A 22,043-nucleotide genomic window follows, 5' to 3' on the forward strand; every position below is an offset into this window, starting at 1 on the left:
CTACCTTGTATTTCTTTTTCCAATAGTGTCTCTGGAGAATGGTTCGACTCCTGCCTGATACCATCAACAGCATTAATCTGGACAGAATTCTTCTGGACATACACATTTTCATGAAGGTCTTCCCCAAAGAGAAACTGAAGCAATGCAAAAGTGAATTTCCCATAAGGACCCTAAAGACGCTGCTACACACTTTATGCAAATTAAAAGGACCCAAGGTAAGTGAGAACAGCAGCTGGTCCCTGAAGGAGCTTGAGGAGAGTATCATGGATGTGGCATTGCCGCCATCTGAATGTGCATGTCTCCCTCAGATCCTAGACCACCTAACAATGATTGACAACAAGAACGAGTCTGAGCTGGAGGCCCACCTCTGCCGGATGATGAAGCACAGCATGGACCAGACAGGGAGCAAGTCTGAGAAGGAAACAGAAAAGGGAGCATCTCGAATAGTAAGTGTCCTGACTGGAAAGACTGAAGGTGGTGATCTTGTCAAAGGCGTGAGCGCTGGAGCCTACCTTTCTGAGGGTCGAAGGTGAAGGCTTGGGGATTGGGTCACTCTCCTGCTATAGTTCTATGCTGTGAGCATTTCCATCTTGAAGTTTTCTTATATGAACTAGTTAGAACTGTGTGGTTTCCACACAACCAAAGGTTGTTGGATAAATCCACTGTGAGCTCTACTTAATTAGGAAGGAATGGGCCAGGTCCTTCCTCATCAAGTTTAGTTGAAAACCTGTGACTGGAGGTATTCGGTGACCCAGAAAGTTGGGGTTTTCTGCTGCAGACACTGGTGCTTCTGTTATTCACAGGAACATACCAGTAAAGTCTGGGTTTTGAGACCTCTTCAGTTCTTATCCAATCATGGGTTCCTAATTAATAAGTCTAGCCAGTCCTTTGTGTCTTTCAATTGCAGGATGAAAAATCATCAAAGGCCAAAGTGAATGATTTCTTGGCTGAGATTTTTAAGAAGATCGGGTCTAAGGAGAACACTAAAGAGGTGAGAGGGGCAGGGGCAAGCCAAATGGGCATCTGCTTGATGGAGAAGGGCCACTGACTAATGTCCGCCCCCTCTTCCTTTTCCTTGGTAACCAGGGCCTAGCAGAGTTATACGAATATAAGAAGAAATACTCAGATGCTGACATTGAACCATTTCTGAAAAATTCCTCCCAGTTCTTCCAGAGCTATGTTGAGAGAGGCCTTCGGGTGATTGAGATGGAGAGGGAGGGCAAAGGCCGTATTCCCACATCCACAGGTATGGCTTCCTCCAGGGGCTGCAGGGATGAGCTCAAAATAGCTCCCCGCTCAGGAACTGGAGGTTTTGATTGGCTTAAATTTGTACCTATGCTCCTCAGTCCCTGATGGTCACCAGTGATGTTCACATTGCTGCAGACAGTGGCCAACTGTCACCTGACTTGACCCATCGCCAATGTTTGATAGGGGCAGGTGTTCCCTGCCCTTGAAACCGTTTCTTCCCTGTGCTTCCAGGTGTCCGTGCTCTCTTGGTCTCCTCCAACCTGGCCTTCCTGGCCTCTTCCTTCTTGGCCTCTCTGATTCTTCCTTTCTCTGGACTCTTAATCGTGGCGTTCTCCAGGCTTCAGTCCATAACCATCTTTTCCTTCTCTCATTCCCTTAATTGAATCATGTATTCTCATCACTTGAGATCCCATTTACATGCCAGAGAGGCCCAGGGTTGTTTGGGTCCAGCTCAAACCTTCCTGATCCCAACACCTACATCCTGCCTGATGTATGTCTCCAGTAGACATCGTCAACTCAGTGTGTCACATATTCCTCCAAAACCTGCTCCGTTAGCTTTCTTCTCCATCTCAGATGATGGCAACTTTGTCTTTCTAGTTTGCTTTAGACCTTTTTTGCCTTTGAGTCATGTCTTCCCCTCTGTCCGGAAATCCTTTTGTTCTGCCTGCAAACCATGACAGAATCCTCACCCACTTCTCAGGACCTTCACAGCCACTGCCCTGGTGTGAGTATCCTCACCTCTCACCTGGTGTATGGCCCTGTTCTCCCAGCTGATCCCCTGCTTCCAGTGTTGCCTCCCCATCATAATTCCCACACTTAGCATCAAAACAGCACTTCTCAAACATTTTCCAAAGGTTCTCCCTTTCTCAGCAAAAGCAAATGGCCTTACAGAGGTCTACAGGGTCCTACATTGTAAGGCCCGCTGACAGCTCTAAGAGCCACCCATCTCCTGCTACTCACGCCGACTCCTGTTCCACTCCAGCCCCCACCAGCCTCCTTGCTGTTTTGGAACGCACCAGACATGCACCTGCTGGGGGCCTTTGCACCAGCTATTTCTTACATGTAGATTGCTCTTGGCCAAGATAGCCTTGTAACTAGCGCTCTCTCTTCCTTCAGATCTTTGTTCAGACGCCACTGTCTCAGACCTTTCTTAAAATTTGCAGCCTACCCCCCACCCTTTGATCAAGTACATGGTATGTCCATATGTAGCATGCTGTCCGTATGTAGACATTCTGCTTGTCACACTTCAAGGAAAAGACTCTTAAGGTCTTGGAGAGGCATAATTTCAGGTGTTAAAAACAAAAACAATTTAAGAACACAATTGAAGCCTCAGCCCAGCAAGATACATGGTGAGAGGGAACATGATTAAAACCATGTTCCTTTGTGGTTTTCAGATTATAGAGGCAAACAAATTCGAGATTTTAAGAGTAGGAGTTTCAGGGAACTCACAAAGAAGTAAATGTGGGACAGACGTGCGCCCTCAACTCTGCACAGTGAACAGGGGTCTTTCTTTTGGTTTAAGGCTCCTGACCGCTGTTTTCTGTAACTGACACCTCCAGGGTCTTCTCTTTGGTTCCAGCTCCCGTAAACAGTAATTGGCAGACACTGGCGTTTTCACTGGGCCAGGGGGGTAACGTTTCAGCCTGACATTAGGATAGATGAGCTGTCGTTGCTGTCACTCGGCAGGACCTGTTGAGTTCCTCCCCTGTGCCAGGCAGATAGACAGAAACCTCTGCTAGAATTTAAAATCCACAAGGGCAGACACAGACACGGAATGACTCACCTACCAAGTACTACACCGTATGGCAGGTCAGAGGTGCTAAGCGGACATATCATGGTTTGCTTGATCGAGGTGGGGTCCGCTTTCTCACTTCCCAAGTCCTTTCTGGTGACGTCCACAGCACATGTGCAGCCCGAGCGTGTAACCCCGCTGATTACGGAGCAGTTGTGTGCAGGGAGTGCTCAGACAGCAGCCCTCTCCACTGGCCCTCACGTCCTTCCTCAGTCACTGGCCCCCGGACAGCCCGTTCTCCGATTGTTTACATTAAGGATTCCTTTTTTCCTATACAGTAACCTTTGGTGCTACTTTTCGGTTTACCGTAAGGGAGTTTTTCTTCCCAAGACCACATCTTTTTTGGCTTATATAATGTGTTTTCTTTGATACCAAATTGGGTATTTTAAATGCCTACATGTTGTGATTGTTCCTTCTCAGAACGTTAAGAACTGTGATAGATTTTTCTGGTTTTTCCCTCTCCCGCCAGAATATTGTTCTCTATGCTGGGGGTGACAGATGTGCCGTTCCTGTCCCTCTTCTGGGGTGTTTATTGGACACCTGCGTTTCTGCCTCTTCCCCATGCATACACTGTCGCCTTGAGCTCCTTGCTCTCTTCCCGGTGTGAATAAGCACTTCCCCATGTATCACCTGGTCCAGACCTAGTCTAATTGTTGACAGCATTTCAAGTCCAGGCATTCTTCAGCTGGACACCGTAGCCTCGGGAGCAGTCTAGGCTTTTGGATGGCCCAGGCCAGCGGCCGGGTGACAGGCTGCCACCCCCTGCGGATCCCAGGATGTGGGCGGGCAGCCCAGCTTACGCTCTGCTCTATTGTTTCTTGAAGTTCTTGCTCAGCTTATCGTGTATAATTCAGAGCACCCTTTATCACCAACTCCAGATGGGACTCTGGTGGATTTTTTAGTCTTTACAGTGGTGATATCCAAGCCCCAAATCGTTCCCTGTGGCGACAAGATGAGCCCGGGCGGTCTGGAAGTGGGACGTGTGTGCATTGGAGTGTCCTCTCCCCATCTCCTCTCCAGGCATCTCCCCGCAGATGGAGGTCACATGTATGCCCGCCCCCCCAAGCACGGTGTCCTCCATAGGGAACACCAACGGAGAAGAGGTGGGACCGTCTGTCTACCTGGAAAGGCTCAAGATCCTCCGCCAGCGGTGTGGTCTGGACAACACAAAGGTAGCGCTCCTTCCCTCCCGTGTGGGGCAGGGCCAGGCCGGCCCGCTCTCCCCGAGCTGCGGCCTGACCTGCTCTGCCGCTGTGTCTCCTTCTGTCCGCAGCAAGACGAGCGGCCCCCGCTGACCTCCCTGCTCTCCAAGCCAGCAGCCCCCCCGGTTGCCTCTTCCACCGACATGCTGCACAGCAAACTCTCTCAGCTCCGGGAGTCCCGGGAGCAGCACCAGCACTCGGACCTGGATTCTAACCACACTCACTCTGCCGGAACCGTGACCACGTCCTCGTCCTCCACAGCGAACATTGACGACTTGAAAAAGAGACTGGAGAGGATAAAGAGCAGTCGCAAGTGAAGCCGCCCCCGGCCCGCGCCCCGCAGCTCTAGGTCACTAAACTCGGCGTCCCCCTCGCGGCAGGGGCTCGGCGGGCCCGGTGCTCGGACCGGCGGGGCGCGGGCCTCTGTCCGTACTGCTTCTCCGCCGGCGCCCTGCCTCTAGCCGACTGTCCGTGTCGTAGTTTAGTGCACAGACTTGTCAACAGCTGCCCTCCTCTCGGCTCCGACTAGTCTCCACAGCCTTTGTCTTTTATTTTTAACTGCTCATTTGTAAAGTCGTCCCGATCTTTCCTAGCTTTTCACTATTAGAAACTCTTTAATAGTTCTCCTTTGAGTTTGTGAGCTCCTCTCCCCGTAGCCCTGAAGGGTCACTGTATTCTGTATGAATGCATGGCATGATACAACTAATTTAAGAGTCTTTTATAAATAAAGTTTGCATTAACTAGAACGGTCTCCCAAGATGCTCCATACCTGGGCAGCTCTCTGTCACGTGTCCTTGGGACCGGCTAGCCACCCAGCCAGCGGAAGCGGAAGAGGTACCCCCTGAGGAGCACGGCCTTGTCGGGGCGCACAGACTCGTGCTTCTGCTCCCCTGGAACAGGAGCAGCTCCTGGGGGGGGGGCGGGGAACGGAGCAGTCCCTGTCTTCCCCATCTTGAGGTCCTGGTCACGACTTCCCTCCCATCAGCACTGCGGTGCCAGGGAGCCCTCGGGCTTCCTGCCACGTTGCAGTGAGCTGGGGCCCAGGACGGGCCAGGCTGCAGTGCTCTCCGCACGGGGACTGGACTCGGGGGCCTCTGACCGAAGGAGCTTCCCGCCTGCTTTTCGGTTCCCCTCTGAGTCTAGACCCATAGCTGCTTCCCGTTCAGGCTAAGTGAGGACTGGAAAGTGAACAGAGGAGTCGCCTCCAGAATAAATTCGCCAGGGTCTCCCTCCACGGTCAGAAAAACCCGTTAGTACCGAGAGGCTCTGGATTCAGATGGGTGATTTTCTGGGCAGCCAGGAGGGTCAAGGAATTCTTCTAGACGATCTTTTACCCAGCCGGCGCTCAAGAAATGAAAGGTTGACAGAAAGTGAATCCTCTGTTCTAGTCGAGCTTTTCAGATGGGCCCTGCGCTGCCTGAAATCACACTTCCCTCTCGCCCCTGCAGCGGGGCCGGGGGAGTGGGCATTCCCTGGAAAGGAGACGGAGAGTTCGGTCGCTGCTGGGCTGGGACGAAGCATTTGGAAAACAGAGTGGCTCTGCTCGGGTCTTACAGCTCTGTTGGAGGGAAGCAGTCTTGAGAATGTGAACCCTGGTTTCAAAAGCACAATTGGGATATTCTAATTCTTAATCCCTTCCCCACTCTGGTGAGAGCTCTGGGCTGCCAAGGTCCTGCAAACTCACGGAACTCCCAGGTTTTTTTTTTTTGTTTTTTTTTTGTTTTTTTAAGATTTTTTTTTATTTATTTGCGAGAGAGAGAATGAGAGACAGAGAGCATGAGAGGGAGGAGGGTCAGAGGGAGAAGCAGACTCCCTGCTGAGCAGGGAGCCTGATGTGGGACTCGATCCCGGGACTCCGGGATCATGACCTGAGCCGAAGGCAGTTGCTTAACCAACTGAGCCACCCAGGCGCCCCTGGAACTCCCAGTTTTTACCCTACTTCCTGGTCAACCAGAACCAAACAACGAGGGCCAAGAACTCAGTCCCAGTTCTCTGTCCCTTGATGTACTGAAAAATGGGGAGGGAAGTGGGTAAAAGTGCCTACCTTCGGTCCCTTCCCACTTCACACCATGAAGTTTAAAGATCTTCGTCGAAGATTCGCGGCCAAGCGTGGTAAGCGGGGTGGCGGCCATGCTCTTTCCCTGCCTCACCCCCGGACTCAGGCATGAGACTTGGCCACGGTCCTGCCGAGAATCATCCAGCAATCCGCAGGCCGCGCCAGTTGGGGTCAGCGTGGCGCCGGTCGCGGGCTGCGGTGCCCAGCTCCCGAGTCACAAATGCCCCGGAGGCAGGGGCAGCTGGGAAGATGGTGGCGCCCCGCGGAAGGGAATGTGTCAGAGCACTCCAGCCTGGACCGCTGACCTCTGCCAGCAGCGATCTTAAAGAACGGGCGGCCACAGGGCAGCTCTAGGTCCCATTTCTTAGAGAAGCCAGTTGCTCGAGCCTGTAACTCGTATGGGACTAGAAAGTCCGGGAAGCAGGCACCGCACCCACGTGCTCCTGGTAGGGGCCGGAGGGGAGTGGCAGAGGGACCTCGCGCCAGGCAGCAGGGGAATGAAAGCGGCGGTGACTCGGGGACCGCGTACCGGCTCCTGGGCTTCCTGCTAAGTACACGCTGCGCATGACCTCATCTCATCCTCACGGCCGGATTAGGTAAGGAATGGCCTCATACCTTCTACGTAAGCAAACCGGCTCGTGGAGGTCAGTCGTGGTTCTCCCTTGTAAGGGTGTCGCCAGACTAGGAAGCCAGGCAGTCTGACGCTGGGGCCCATGCTCCTAACCACCCTATCCCACAATACTCCCAGATGAAGGCACTTAAAATACTGAGCCTTTGGGGGGCATTAAATCTGATGTCACTTTAATGGTATGTGGAAGGATATAGGGACTTAACTAGGAAAGTCAGAGGTAAAGATGTACCTACTTACCCCTCCTTGCTCTGGTCTGTTCCCTCTGCCTCATCTCTGGTCCCGGAACGAGCACCTTTGCGCCCCAACAGCAGAGCGACTGAAAGCCCAGGCTTCAGTATCTTCTGTTTCAAGTCCAACCTTAACCCTTCTCAGCTGTGTGACCTTGGACAAGATACTCCTAGTCCATCTCCTGACCTACCTCTCAGGAGCATTACACGAGGGAACCCATGAAGCCCCAAGTGTGGAGCATTTTCAGTGCTCAGCCCCTCAGGCCGCCACCTCCCCGTCACCTGCCCCCCGTTCTAGGAGTGGTGGGCTCGCTAAGTCCTGTTCCTCCAGTCGCACTGGCTCTGAGCTGCCCACGAACACAACGGGAGCATGGAGGCTTGTTGACCGGCACTTTTATTGAGAACTATATAGTTTTCGGAACAAACCACAAAAATAATTCTGCTGGATTGGTTTCTGTGATTTTGCAGTGAGGAGCCTAGAATGTGAGCAGCCCGCTAACTTCCAGACTGATCAATGACCTTCTGTATCCACTTCTTCAGGCGGAACACGTGTGTGTAGAAGCCATATTTTCCATCCCTGTCACAGCCTTCACCCCATGACACGATGCCCATTTGATACCAGCGGTTGTTAAAGGGGCTCTGAGGAAGAAACATGGGGTTTCCAAGAGGGTGAGTCCAAGGCATGGCAGCGGCACCCTGTCAGGCAACTATTTCTGAAAACAGTCCCTCCTAACTCCCCCCCAGCCCCCGGAAGGCCTACCCACCCTCCTAGCCTTTAGCCCCACGCTTACCTTCATGACAAAGGGCCCCCCACTGTCGCCTTCACAGGCATCCCCTCGTTTCCCTTCACTGGGCTTGAAGCCTGCGGAGAGAACAGCAGTGCTTAGACGCACAGCTCACGCTCCCACCACTCCCCTTGAAGAGACCTAGGTGGCGAGTGTCCACTTGACCCTTTGGGGTCCTCCTTCACTCCCCATTTTCTTACCCCCCCATGCAATCCTTCAGCATGGCCTCTCAGCTCCATCTTCAACATGCATCCCAGCCTAGCCACTTGTCACCGCTTCCACCCCTCATCACATTACATGTAGCTCTCCCCTGAACTACTGTCCCCAAATTCTACTTCCCCCCACCTACAATCCATTCACTACCCAACAGGCAGAAGGACTTAAAAATACGTTAGACCCACAGGTGGCCTGAGGATAATGGCAGTTGCCTTTACCCAGAATCTCCCCACATGCCCTCCATAAACAATAAGGAACATGAAGAACAACAAAAGCTACACACACACAGTCACCATCAGCACTGGAATACAGAGACCACCCAAACTTCAAATCAATATATTTAATTGTGCATCTAATATTAACACTTATGTGGCGATGAGACCGTACATATCCACTAGAAAAAAGAAGTGGGTGCAGTTGAATTGGAATCTTGTAAATGACCCCAAATCTACAAAATGAATGAAACTAAATAGATCCATACCAAGATACTATAGGAAAACAAAAAAACAAGACTAAGAAACAGCTAACAGAAATTCTCCCCCAAAACACAACCATGAAACAGAAGAAAACTATAACTGAATTAAATTTCCTCAAGCCAATTTGTACAATGTAACAAAACGCCTTGAATCAGAAATCCAAAAATTAAAAATAAATGGACAAAACAATAGGAAGAAATGCAAAGCAGAAAGGGATTGAAATGGAATTCAGACCAAAGAAGAAATCTGAACCTCTCAAAAAGAAAAATAAAACCATGGAACAAAACTAATATTTATGACATAATCCAAGAAAACTTAACAGAAATAAAATAAGATTGAAGGTATGTTGAAAGGAGCCACACGAGGTAGCTGACAAAACTGACCTGAAACACTCCACTCTGAGACAGAGCCCAATAAAACTTCAAAGATGAAGGAAAAAGCCCTCAAGACTTCCAAGCACAAGAGACCAAATACCTTACAAGTTCCAAAGAATTACACCAGCATCTGATTTTTCGAAAACAACAAAGTAAGTAACAACAAAGCCATATTTTTTTTTAATTGAAGGAAATGTAAGCCATGGATTTTATATGCAGTCAAGCAGAGCTTAAGGTGTCAAGACAACAGAAAAACAATTGTAAACACATAAAAACAGGAAATTCTACACCCATAACAGTTGTTGAAGCATCTACTAAACGGCAAGCTTCATCCAACCAAGAGATGAAAGCTTCAGCAAAAGGACTGATTAACTGTTCTGACAAGTAGAAAAAAATGCATCTAAAAATATCAAAGAAGATCTTGAAAGAGGAAAGTAAACTCCCTGACTGCTGTATAGACAATAGGTCGGAGTTAACAATTAAAAGGTCATAAATATAAAAGGAACTAAGGGCATTTCAGAAAGGTAGAAGCCCAAAGATAATCATTAGACCAAAAATGCAAACCTTCCTAAACATATAAATTTAAAAACACAAAGAAAAGATCGCATAGGGAAAAAACAGAGCAAATGAAACATAATACATGTAATAATTACAAAATAATATGAATATTAATTCAATCATATCAATACATATGAATGGGCTTAACTCACCTATTAAAAAAGAAAAAGATTTTTAGTTTGCCTCACAAAAAGCAAGACCCAACTATGCTAGATATAAGAGACAAAGTGATTCATAGAGGCTAAAAGTAATGGGATGGACAAAGGTATATCAGGTTAATGAGAACAAAAAACGGGCTCCTGGGTGGCTCAGTCGTTGGGCGTCTGCCTTCGACTCAGGTCATGATCCCAGGGTCCTGGGATCGAGCCCCACATCGGCTCCCTGTTCCGCGGGAAGCCTGCTTCTCCCTCTCCCACTCCCCCTGCTTGTGTTCCCTCTCTCACTGTGTCTCTCTCTGTCAAATAAATAAAATCTTAAAAAAAAAAAAAGAGGGCGCCTGGGTGGCTCAGTCGTTAAGCCTCTGCCTTCGGCTCAGGTCATGATCCCAGGGTCCTGGGATTGAGTCCCACATTGGGCTCCCTGTTCGGCGGGAAGCCTGCTTCTTCCTCTCCCACTCCCCCTGCTTGTGTTCCTGCTCTCGCTCTCTCTCTCTCTGTCAAATAAATAAATAAAAAATCTTAAAAAAAAAAAAAAACGAAAACAAAAAACAGAACAGAGATGGTGATCCTGAAATTGAAAATAATTTGAAGAAGTATACTTTTAATGTTAAAAGCCACAATTCACAATGAATAAATAACAGTTATGAATATCGGGCGCCTGGGTGGCTCAGTTGGTTAAGCGACTGCCTTCGGCTCAGGTCATGATCCTGGAGTCCTGGGATCGAGTCCCGCATCGGGCTCCCTGCTCAGCGGGGAGTCTGCTTCTCCCTCTGACCCTCTTCCCTCTCATGCTCTCTCTCATTCTCTCTCAAATAAATAAATAAAATCTTTAAAAAAAAAAAGCATTTTGAAAAAACAAAAGTTATGAATATCTGCACTAAACAGCACAGCAACCACATTTATAAAGCAATTCAAGGAGACAGAAATACATTAGCAGAATTTAACACAAACTCTGTATAAGACAGATCAAGTGAACTGAAAAAAAAAAAATAAGGATATAAATGACCTAAACTGGGTGACACCTGGCTGGCTCAGTCGGTGGAGCATGCGACTAGATCTTGGGATTGTGAGTTCGAGCCCCACGCTAGATGTAGAGATTACTTAAAAATAAAATCTTTAAAAACAGATAAATAAGGGGCGCCTGGGTGGCTCAGTCGTTAAGCGTCTGCCTTCGGCTCATAATCCCGGGGTCCTGGGATCGAGCCCCGCATCGGGCTCCCTGCTCACCGGGAGGCCTGCTTCTCCCTCTCCCACTCCCCCTGCTTGTGTTCCCTTCTCTTGCTGTGTCTCTCTCTGTCAAATAAGTAAATAAAATCTTTAAAAAAGGGGGGGGGATAAAATATATGTGTGTGTAAGCTCATTTGTGCAAAAGGAAATACAGGAAGAAAAAAAAAAAAAACCCACAAACTACTGAGACTGGTTGACTATAGAGCCTAGATGGAAATGGAGTCAGCTCATTTGTGCAAAAGGAAATACAGGAAGAAAAAACCCACAAACTACTGAGACTGGTTGACTGTAGAGCCCAGATGGAAATGGAGTAGAAAGGATGGGGGGTAGCAAAAGGATAGAAAGGAAAAGAGAGTGTCACTTCTCCAAGTATACCTGTTTTAAAGGGTCTGAGTTTTAGACCCATGTTAATACTCCAAAAATAAATAAAAACAACGAAGATGGGAGGGGGGACCCCAAATTGAATACAATCAGAAACAACTTAGCCTAACTCTATTTTAAATAAATAACACAGCAAAGGGGGGGCGGGGGAGAACTAACCCAAGTTCCTTTTGAACACAGCATTTCAACTAGGTACAGACGTGCTAAAGACAGAAACTCTGTGAAGAAATGCTAAACACCAGTGAGGAGGATTGTTTCTCACAGTGAGATGGATGGGTGATTCTGAAACAATGTATTCTAGTAACGATCCAATAAGTTACTATATGATGAATAACAGGAGTCCAGTTTCTCATTGTCAATAGAGTTACAAATATGGAAAAGGAGAAGCTAAAATTAATCCTGCTGGATTGCAGTGGGAGGTTTCAGATAGAGAAACTGATAAATGACAGAAAGAAAAATCGATCTAGATGTCACCGTATGCATCGTACACATATTTTCTAGATCTGTCTGCTGAGAGGACGCAGAAGCAGTAACACCCCAATAGCAATGTGCACACATAGCACCCAGATCGTGGCTTCTAAACACCATTCTCCACTAGCAGGGAAGTGCAGACCATCTTGCTGTGCCAGTGTAAGAAGGTACTCAGGGAATGACAGGGACATCAAAAGTCACAGAAGCCAGGCTGAGGGTACTCCCACTGGCCAAACCTGGATAATTTGAAAATCAAAATAAATGATGATAGTAGCAGATTATAACTCTTAGAATAAAGACCCGTGAGTCCACACTGATAGAATGAAAGAAAGGAGAGGTCTTCCTTCCAATGAAACCACAATAAACATAGAAGGAATGACAGAATTAGAAAATCACCATTTGGCAGCTCCCAGAGCTGGGAGGACAGTTTGATGGGAAACAGGATGCAGAGGGTCAAAGCTGCTCCCCACAAGATACTTACAAACAAAACCTCACAGCAAGAAACCCACCAGATGCAGACACCACCTTAACCAAGAGGTCAGAGTTAATCTCCCCAGTTATGGTGAGACATATGGACAAATGGACATCATGGGCCTTCCCTTAGAAGGACACAACCTCACTTGGCCTGAATGTGATCACAAGGAAACCAAAACCTTAGACAAATCAAACTGAGGGCCAAGCGACAGGCTCACTGGGCTGCACTTAGGAAACCTGTCAAAGTCATGGAAGACAAAGAAGGAGGACTGACGACTACAGGCAATGTGTGATCCTGGACTGGATCCAGATGAGAACACTTTTTTCCCCTTTGCTACAGAAGACATTAATAAGTAGGACAACTGGAAAACACTGGAATAGGTCTATAGATTAGATAACGGTATAGTATCATTAACTTCTTGATTTTAACAACTGCTCACTTGCTATGTAAGAACATTCTTGTCTGGATAGACTCATGTACGTGGGTAACAAGGCATATGTACAATTCACTCTCAAACAGCGTGTGTCTATTATGTGTGTATGTCAATAAACACAAAGTGCAGGGACAGAATCTGGATGACAATATACAGGAATTTTTATATTATTTTTGCAACTTTTCTGTGAGTCCGAAATTATACTAAGAAAAAACTTCTTTAAGTAAGCTCTACGCCCAACATGGGACTTGAACTCACGACCCTAAGATCAAGAGTCCCATGTTCCACCAACTGAGCCAGCCAGGAGCCCCATACTAAAAATTTTTAATTTAGACCATCTATTTACCCCCCCAAACCCTCCAAAATTCCGTCTCAATAAAAACCAAAGTCCCTCAAGACCCTAAAAGAACTGCCTATCCTCTGCCTAGCCCACCTCCCTCCCCTCATCTGCTGCCCTGCCTGTGTTTACTGCACTCCAGCCACACTGCTGTTCCTCAGACACCCTAAGCAGGCACCCACCCCAGGGCCTTTACATCTGCTCTCCCTCACCCTGGAGTGCACTTGTCCTAGACTAGCTCACTTCTTCACTTCTAGTCTCTTCTCAGAGAGACCTTCTCTAACCTTGTCCAACCATTCTTTTTAGACTGCCTTGTCCCCATCTCTCTCTCTCCCCCTTACTTTGCTTCATTTTTTTTTCTGCTAGATTCTACATCTGTTTATGGACACTCCCTCCTAGGAAGGAAGTTCTGTGAGGACACAGGCATTGGGTGGGTCCTTGGGGTAAATACTGATCACAAAAGGCATTCAATAAATATTTGCTGAATGACTGAAGGAAGGAACAAGGCTTTCCCCCCACCCATGGCCTCATGCTGCTATCTGGACTCACACGGATCGACAACGTAACCAGTGACTACCACCATGCCTAGCACCTTACTATATACATACTATCTCATTTAGCCCTCACCCAACCTCATGGGACAGAGACTTGCAACTCCATTTTAGAGAGGAAGAAACTGAGCCTCCATGAGGTTATGCAACTTTGCCCAAAGCCATTTGGCTTATAAGTGACCAGATTCAGGACTTGAACGGGTCTGCACCCTTCACATGTCTCAATCCTCCTGCCCTCCCACCACCCCAGCCGGGGCCCAGACATGCCCCAGGCACTTGCCAGCACAAAACATGTTGTCGGTGATGCGGATCCGAGTGGAGGCCTTGCACACCGGCCGCTCCACAATGGGCAGGTTCACCACCTGCAGGACACTGGGCTGCACCTCGGCAACGTTGGACATCCACATCTCCTTCAAGTTGCCCCAGCCAGTCACCCGCCCTTTGTATCCGGCGCGGAGCAGTCTTTGGGGGTGAAGGAAGAAGGACTTCGTGAGCACCAACACCTCCAGAAGTCCCACCAACACCTGGCCCCAACACTGTCCCTTGGAGACCAGAATCTCAAACACTGGCGCAGATAGAATTTCTGGGTTTACTCCAAGCCTCCCCAACCCACCCCACCCAGGCCTGGAAAGGGGAGTGTCTATCGGACCCAGAACCCAGAACCCAGCCCAGGGCCACCACTCGCCCCCTCCTCGCACCCCTCCTCCCCCAGCACCCACCTGATTGCGGTTTCCTTGTCAGGCAGGCACACAGGGTGGATGTAGTTGCTGAAGGTGATGGGCTTCTTGAGCCTCATCAAGGCTATGTCGCGGTCCAAGTTCTCCCTCCAGTTGTACCTGGGGTGGATGTAGATCTTTTCCAGCATGGAGATCTTCTCAATGCTTCGCTCATACCTGTGCAAACAGGGAGACGGGGGAAGCTGTAAGCCACCTGGTGAAGGGCAGCCAGTTCCTGCCTGCCCTCAGGGTCCAGGAATTGGGGTGACCCTTGGGCCACCCTTGAGGGGAGAGGGCTGCCTCCTGCCCTGACAGCGTCTGCAGGCTTAAAGCTGTTCTGGGCTTCCGAGTCAGAGAGCCCCGGCAGGTGGGGGAGGAGCGCAGGCCGGAGCCCTGGTCCAAACAGCCTCCCTTCAGAGCTCACACCTGGGTGGCTTGCTGGTGCCTGCAGAGGAGCTAGGGGTGGGCCAGGATTTCACCCCCTGCAAAGTCTCAGTTTCTCTTTCCCCGGCTCCAAGCCTCAGTCCAGACATGGCCAAATGGCCTTTCCAGCAGAGACTGCTGGGTTTTCTACTGTGGGACATGTACAGACATATCCCCCCAGAGCCACCAGAGCCCTCCCAGTCACTCTGGAGGACTCTGACCCCTGCCAGACATCCCCTGGTCCGTACCTGGTGCGGGAGTGCTTGCCAATGCGCACCAGAAGGTCATTCTCGGTGAAGTTCTTGTCCCAAGGTGGGTACAGAAGACAGTGGGCAGCCGTGAGGACCCAGCGGTCACTGATGAGGCTGGCCCCACAGAGCAGCTCCTGGGGACTCTTCCGGAATAGCATCACCTGCCTGGGAGAGGGAGTGGGAAGGGTGAGGAGCTGGGGGGCTGGCTGCCCCTGCACCTCCCCTAAAGTAGAAAGTCCCAGGTTTAAGCATAGGACAGAGGTGCCTGCTGGGCCCAGACCCCAGCTTGACCTGGCTGCCCTGGCCGACGGGGGCCTCCACATGACACCGAGGGGCTGCCTCCTGCTTTCTGCACCCCTCCCCAGCTTCTGCAGGTCCAGAATTTGCACAGCCTGGCATAGCTCCTGGGTCAGACCCCTTAAGCTCTCTGGGCCTCAGCTTCGCCTTCTGCATGTGAGAAGCAACACCCCTAATCTCAGAGAGGTGCCGCTATCACCATCTGGGAAGCCCAGGCCTGTGAGGGAAGGGCGGCCCCAGAAGGAGACCCCGGGGGGCCACCCCCACGACGCACCAGGGCGCGAGGCCAATCTCCGCGTCCGAACCCTCCACGATGCGCCCGTCGATGTAGGAATCCAGAAGCTCGTGTTCCGTTTTGTCCTTCACCAACCTCTTCTCGAACAGAGGCCGCAGCCCACAGTCTGCACAGCAAGCCGGGTGTGAGGGGCCGAGCTGTACCCCGCGCCCCGCGCCGCCCCCGCCGCCCCTGCCGCCTGACCTGCCTCCCCGGCGCCAAAGGTCTTCTCGTTGAAGAAGGGTTGGAACTTCTCGTCGCCGGTGCGTCCCTCGATGGGCGCGTCCGGGTCCTCGACCAGTCCGTCGCCCACCTCCTCCACCGGCTCCTCTGCAGGGAGCAGGCACGGCTGGGGCCGGGCCGAGCCAGCCCGCGCGCAGCGCCCCCCCGGCCCCCAAGCACCCCGGGCGGCCCTGGAGGCCCCTGGGTGAGAGCGCAGCGCAGGCGACCTCGGAAACTCGGCGTCGGGCCTGAGCCGGGTGAGCTGCGCGTGGGGCCAGGCCCGCCCGGCCGCCGGGAGACCCGGCTGCAGCGGACCGCGCCCCCCAGCGGCGGGGCAGCCCCGCCCCCGGGGAGGTGCTGCTCGGCCCCGCCCCCGGGCCCCGCCCCCAGCCTCAGGCCCCCGCCCCGCCTCACCGCAGTAGTCCAGGTCGCAGTACTCGAAGCCACCGGGCTCCTCCGACACGTAACACCACGCGCCCTCCTCGTCCCCGTCCGGGTTGCGGCAGAAGTTCTCCACCAGCGGCACGGCAGGGTTGAAGTCCTGGTCCTTGCTCAGGGCCTTGGCCTGACTGCTGGCCCAGCCCAGGCAGGGGGACCCAAGTGCGGTCACCGCCTGGCGACCCTGATAGTACCGGCCACGCTCAGGGAGGCATTGCTCCGATGGAGGTGACAGATTCACCGTGGAGTCTCTGGAGCGTGGGGTCAGCTGCACAGTGACGCCCTCCCGGCCTGGTGGGTGGGGAGGCAGGGGAGCAGAGTGGGTGGGGTGGGACCACCAGCGGCCAGGGGGTCAGGGTTTGACTCCCTGCCTTGCCACCTTCTTCCTATGTGACCTCAGGTAACTTGACCTCTCTGAACCTCACTTTGCTTGCCTATAAAAGGGGTGACTGATACCATTCTTGCAGGGTTGAGAGATTTAAACAAAATACATGCTGTGTCTGGTGCATCATGAGGCAGAGATAGCAACTCGGTTTCACCTCCGGGGCTATCTGTAACCTACTGGTAGTGACTGCCTGGAGTTTTTACAGAAGGAGTCTATTTTTATAGGGGCACAGCAGGAGAAGTAGCTGGGATGACTGAGATGGCTACATGCGCAGAAAGTCAATCTCAGCAGGCCTGCCCAGTGTTGGGGGTGGGCAGGCTTGGTATATGGTAGCTGCTTTTGTTATCATGACTGGTCCCTTGCTGTAAGACCAGTCGCAGGACCAAGTATTGGGTCCAACAGGGATGCGGCGGACAAAGAACACCAACCCATATTTGGTAGATTGATTGCTGGTACTAATTCTTTAGTACCCCCGCCTCGATCCACCTCCTCTGCCCCGTGGTTGTATAGGCAAAGGTGGACTTCTCCACCTGCTGGCTTTGGCCGTGAGCATGTGGCTCGCCCTGGCCAGTGGCACGTGGGCAGAACGGATGCACCAGTTCCGAGCCCAGGCCTTGAGACACATTGTGTGTGTCTGAATAGGTTTTTTGGCTCTGCCAAAGGGAGATGGTGCCTTTCAGCCTCAGCCCCAGGATGAGTAATGTGGAGCAGACCAGGACCCAACGACACAGGGAGCCAAGCTCAGCTGGAGCTGGAGCCGACGCCGGAAGCGGAACGGGCAGCCAAGCCCCGCCTACAGCAGTGGCCACCGCAGACACAGGCAAGCGCAGCTAACAGCAGCTCAGCCGCCCAAGCCAACCCTCAGACACAAGAAAGAAATGCTTATTGGTGAATCCCCTGAGCTTTTGTGGCTGTTTGTGACTTTGTGGGGTTTGCAGCATTATTGTGGCTAGAGCTCACTGACACACCACGCGAAAGAATAATGACAGCATCACGCCAGGCCGGGCCATATGAGGTTTGCTCTGTGGCGCTCAGAAAGGGGCACGTGGACTGAAATAGTTGGGGAGGGCTTCCTGGAGGGAAGAGGGCCTCGAGCAGGAAGGAAAGCATATTTGGAGGGAGCCACAGCCTGGGTCACAAGGAAGCAAAGCCTGGGAAGGCAGGGTTCTTCCAGCTATCTCTGGTCTCCTGCCTTCACTGACCCACGGGCCCAAATATGTTGTGAATGACTAACCCATGCTTGAAGGTAGCCAGGATCAGGCCCTATGGAGAGCCCTGCGCCTTGGCCATGGGCTGCCCAGCCCTCCCCCGCTCACCGCAGACAGGGATGCTGCACTCCTCCCTCCGCACGGTGGGGTCTGTAGTATAGCACCAGGGCCCAGTGGTGCTGCCGTCCGGGTTACGGCAGAAATTCTCCTGCAGGTCGGCCCCAGGGTGGGTGGTAGAGTTGATTCTGGAATAGGAAATTGCTCAGCAGAGGCCGTACCCCCCGTCCAGTGTCTGCCAGCCCCATATTCTCAGCCCACTGGCCCACAGCCCGTCACTCACTCAGGCTTGTGTGGGTAGCGACTCCTCCAGAGCTGGCACTCGATGCCTGACCGGGTGAAGTTCACGTTCCCGCGGTAGTTCATGCCCAGACCTTCAGCGCAGCTACCTGCAGAGACCCCAGCCCCGGTCTCTTACCCTGAGGCCCTGTCCCCTCTCTCTCACTTAGCAAAGCCCTGTCTGTCCACCTCCTCCAAGCTACTTCTGCTCCATGACCCTTAACCTACATTTCCTCAGCTACCTCCTCTGTACCCAGCAGTTCACCAATCTGTCTCACAGCACTCACCAAGTGTGTCACATGAGTGCCCACCACCCATGTGACAACCGTGTGTCAGACACTGTGCCAGGCACTAAGGACATAGCGAAGAATAAGACATAGTCAAGGTAGGTCCCTGCCCTCATGGAGCTTATAGTCGGTGGCTCCTCGTGGCCAGTAGGATGACAAAGCGAACACGGTCCTTCTAATCTGGCCCTAGTCTACCCGCCTGTTATCAGAGATCCTTGTGTCAGGGCCTTTGCACAAGCTGTTTCCTCTGCCTGGGTGTGCTCATCAGTGCATCCCACAAATCCAGGTGGAACTCTGCTTCTTCTGGGGGGTTGTCCCTGATCCTGCCAGCAAACTAAATGCTCCTTCTCCTGGCACTGTCTTGGCACCTAGAACAGAGCTTTTCCAGCGATTACACTGATATTTTGTATTTTTGTTTCCCTATGAGACTGGGAGCTCCTTCATTCTCTTAGAATCCCCAGCACATGACACAGTGCCTGGTACAGAGCAGGGGTTTAGTAAAATTCCTGTTGAATAAGTTATTTAACAATAAAAGTATGGGAAAAAAAACAAACAGAAGTATGTTAAAAAGTGGTTAAAGAGTTACTGTTAAGAGCTGCGGTCTATTGTTATCTTAAAGGTGTATTCAGAAGACTGGGGAGGAGGGTGGAGGCTCATTGCAGGCTCCGCAAGGTGATGGCATTTGAACTAGTCCTTGTAGGACAGGGAAGTTTGCAGGAAATGGTATAGTTGTTCCCGGGGAAGATGACAATGAAAGCAAAGGCCAGGAGGCAGACACATGTTGTCATGTTCGGGGAAGTGCTTGCTGTCAGAGTAGCTGGGGGTCTGGGTCCATGTTTTGGTGCAATGGGAGATAAGGCCAGAAGGGAAGGTTAAGGCCAGAACCTGCCAAGTTTGCCAGGCTAAGAAGCCTGTGCTTTATTCTGGAGGCACTGGGGAGCCACCCAAGGTTCTGAAGAATGAATGTGACCTCATCAGGGCTCTGCCCTGGGAACATGGGGAAGACTGACTGGCGGGGGCTCGCATGAGAATGAGGCCTTAAATATGAATTCCTCATCCATTCATGCATTTGTTCCTCCAACATGAATCCTCTTCCTCACTGCCGGGCACAGAGTCAGGTGCAAAGGCATCCTTGACCGCAGGAACAGAACGGCAAGGTCAGATGCTGGGCCACAACTCCTAACCCACCCCACTCTGCTCTTCTCCCAGGCTGTCTGCTCACACCCTGCCCCCCATCCCCACATCGGCTCCTCACCTTCCAGACATTCAATGAGCCTTTCTCGAGGTTTCCTCACCGACTCACAAGCTGGAAAAGACCCAGAAACACTTTTGGGATTGGGGTAGGGATAGGAGGGGCTCAAGTAGAGGGTGGGGGGGACAAAGTGCAGAGACAAAGAGATGGACAGAGAGATCGAAGGAAGGAAGGAAGGAAGGAAGGAAGGAAGGAAGGAAGGAAGGAAAGAAGGGAGGGAGGGAGGAAGGGAGGAAGGGAGAAAGGAGGGAAAGAGGCATGGGTGGAGGGATGGATGGATGGATGGACCAGAAGATTCTCCAGAGTAGAACATTCTCTCATTGGGGTCCCCAGGACTCCATTCCAGGAGCAAACCCTTCCCAGTGCTCACCTGTGTACTTGGTCCAGAATACATCCTGAAAAATAAGAGCCAGCGTGAGGGTGTGGCATATCCTGTTTCATTTCATTTTGTTTTTCAGTAGACTTTATATTTTCCCCTCATGCTTTCCTCTTTCCCTTACCCTGGTCATGCAGGTGGCAGGCTCTGGGGAGGTTTGTGGTAGGTTCTTACTTTTGTTTCCAGAAGCCCAAACCCACTGAGGAGAGGAGTATTTGAGGAGAGGGGAGCCCCCTGCCAACCAAGACCAAAAGGGTTCCCATAGGTGGGCTAGATTGAAGAACGGGGGACATGGGGCCCAGGGAAAGCCCTGAGGAAGGGAAAGGCTGCACAGAGCTCTTGGAACCCTCAGGCCTCGCCAGAGTCCCACACCCCACAGTAGCAGCAGGGCTGAAGCCATGAGGGCCGGGGCCTCCAGAGACCCCAGTGCAGACAGACATCAGAAGATGGAGGAGCCCCCGATGACCTGGAGCCTCACTAGGCTGCCAGACCTTGACATAGCCCAGGTGTCTGGGCCTCCAAGAAGGGCTGAGGTCACTCATCTCGGCAGCCCAGTGAAATGAGGCTGAAGAGCTGGGACATCCCTTGCTGGGCCCACCTGGAGGGACCTGGCCCACCCCTCCCCAACCCTCGACCCGGTGCATAGCCCAGCCCTCACCGTGGCAGTGGAAGACTCCAGGGCCTCAAAGGCCTCCTCGTAGCTGCACTGCTCCTCCACGCACTCTCGCTCCAGGTTCCCCTTGCGCAACTCCTCCAGAAAGCCGCTGTTGGCGCGGCGGGCCCGCGGGAGCATCGAGAGTGCTTGCTGAGGGGCCAGGAACACTGTGGTAGGAGGGGCGTGGGACAGTGGCCTCAGTGAGCCAGGCGGTCTTGGCCACCATGGGGGCCGGAAGCAAGCCTTGCCTGCCCTCCCGGCTTCTGAAAGGGGACGTCTGGGACGGTGGCAGGACCCAGAAGGCTGCCGACGGTAGCCCACTAGCTCCCCTCTATGCACTGGATAGCCCGCTCTCCATATGGCAGGAGAGACGCAGTACATCCAGACCTTAGCGCCCGACTCCTTCCCTAAGCTGTATGCTGTAGGCTGAGACCCACCTGGGCGTCGGCCCTGTTGTTCTCGGTCAAGCCAGGAGGCCCCGGCCCATGGGCCCACATCCCAGCCTGTCAGCCTGTCCCGGCCTCCAAGCCCCTCTTACCATGCTGGCTGTGCACAAGGCTACACAGGACAGCTAGGGCCAGGCAGCCAGGTACCCAGAGGCCTCGGATGTGCGCCATAGTGTGTCAGCTCCTGGGACTCTGAGGACTTGTCCTGACCACTCTGGGTTAATGTTGAACTAACATGAAGAAATCAGCCAAGAGGGAGAGGTCAGCAGGTCAGGGCCATGGGACTAGTGTATAGATAGTCCACTCCGCCATCCAGGAAGACAGGTCCTCTTGGGACCAGGGACAGATGGTCTGGGAGGAAGTCACAAAGGAAAGGCCAGTGTAAGTAACCACCATCGTCCAGCCCCTCCCTCCTGAGACGTGGGCCAGCTTGGGCTAGTGGGGTCACAAGATCTTCCTGAGGCTGCTTCCAATCCTAACACATGGTGATGATTACTTTGATCTCTGTGAGCCTCAGTTTCTTCATCTGTACAATGGGAACAGTACTTTGTTGTGAGGACTAAAGGAGATTATGAATGTAATGCCCGTGAAATGTAGTAAGTGCTTAACAATCAGTAGGTATATGGACATAAACCAGTAGGGAGGTTGATGTAATCACAACACACAGATCTGAGAAAGCTGAGACCAGGGTGCGGCCAGATGAGAGCTGCCTCTCAACCACTTTCCCACCCGGGAGCTGGGGAGGTGTATCCACACGTAGTGGCTGCTCAGGAGGAGGAGCCAGGCCCACAGCCTTTGAGCCTCTGGTCTATTTTCTCGCACCTCCTTGGACCTGCTTCTGGCCCCAGAACGGGGACCAGCCCAAATCCTCGGGTCTCC

At 52.0% G+C, this 22,043-nt stretch overlaps 2 protein-coding genes across 5 annotated transcripts in view; one reads left to right on the plus strand and one right to left on the minus strand.

Annotated features, from left to right (window-relative positions):
• CKAP5 (cytoskeleton associated protein 5) overlaps positions 1-4,988 on the plus strand; it is a 105,196-nt gene extending 100,208 nt beyond the window's left edge. For all 4 annotated transcript variants that reach the window (XM_081798159.1, XM_081798160.1, XM_081798161.1 and 1 more), the window contains 6 exons: positions 27-215; positions 309-446; positions 908-991; positions 1,087-1,246; positions 4,061-4,212; positions 4,314-4,988. In XM_081798159.1, the coding sequence (XP_081654285.1) occupies positions 27-215; positions 309-446; positions 908-991; positions 1,087-1,246; positions 4,061-4,212; positions 4,314-4,559 (969 nt within the window). In that variant the 3' untranslated portion in view covers positions 4,560-4,988. The remainder of the gene's footprint in view (positions 1-26; positions 216-308; positions 447-907; positions 992-1,086; positions 1,247-4,060; positions 4,213-4,313) is intronic.
• A 2,546-nt stretch (positions 4,989-7,534) lies between these two features.
• Positions 7,535-21,385, minus strand: F2 (coagulation factor II, thrombin). The gene is made up of 14 exons (XM_081798163.1): positions 21,257-21,385; positions 20,722-20,885; positions 20,058-20,082; positions 19,691-19,741; positions 18,153-18,258; positions 17,921-18,057; positions 16,196-16,510; positions 15,764-15,889; positions 15,560-15,686; positions 14,986-15,153; positions 14,318-14,491; positions 13,879-14,060; positions 7,948-8,018; positions 7,535-7,795 (listed from the first exon to the last, which is right to left on the minus strand). The coding sequence occupies exons 1-14, from the start codon at positions 21,333-21,335 to the stop codon at positions 7,652-7,654; spliced, it is 1,869 nt and encodes a 622-aa protein (XP_081654289.1). The 5' UTR covers positions 21,336-21,385; the 3' UTR covers positions 7,535-7,651.
• Between the last annotated feature and the right edge of the window lie 658 nt (positions 21,386-22,043).

This window comes from Leptonychotes weddellii, chromosome 11 (assembly GCF_054177405.1).
Source record: "Leptonychotes weddellii isolate Sample4059 chromosome 11, ASM5417740v2, whole genome shotgun sequence".
In the NCBI taxonomy this organism is placed as follows: domain Eukaryota; kingdom Metazoa; phylum Chordata; class Mammalia; order Carnivora; family Phocidae; genus Leptonychotes; species Leptonychotes weddellii.

Excerpts from the sequence above, each read along its gene's own strand:
- F2 (XM_081798163.1), bottom strand. The coding sequence starts at position 21,335 with ATGGCGCACATCCGAGGCCTCTGGGTACCTGGCTGCCTGGCCCTAGCT. Across the intron at positions 20,886-21,256 it reads CCTTGTGCACAGCCAGCATG|TGTTCCTGGCCCCTCAGCAA; the intron begins GTAAGAGGGGCT and ends CTCCTACCACAG. Across the intron at positions 15,687-15,763 it reads CTTTGGCGCCGGGGAGGCAG|ACTGTGGGCTGCGGCCTCTG; the intron begins GTCAGGCGGCAG and ends CTTGCTGTGCAG.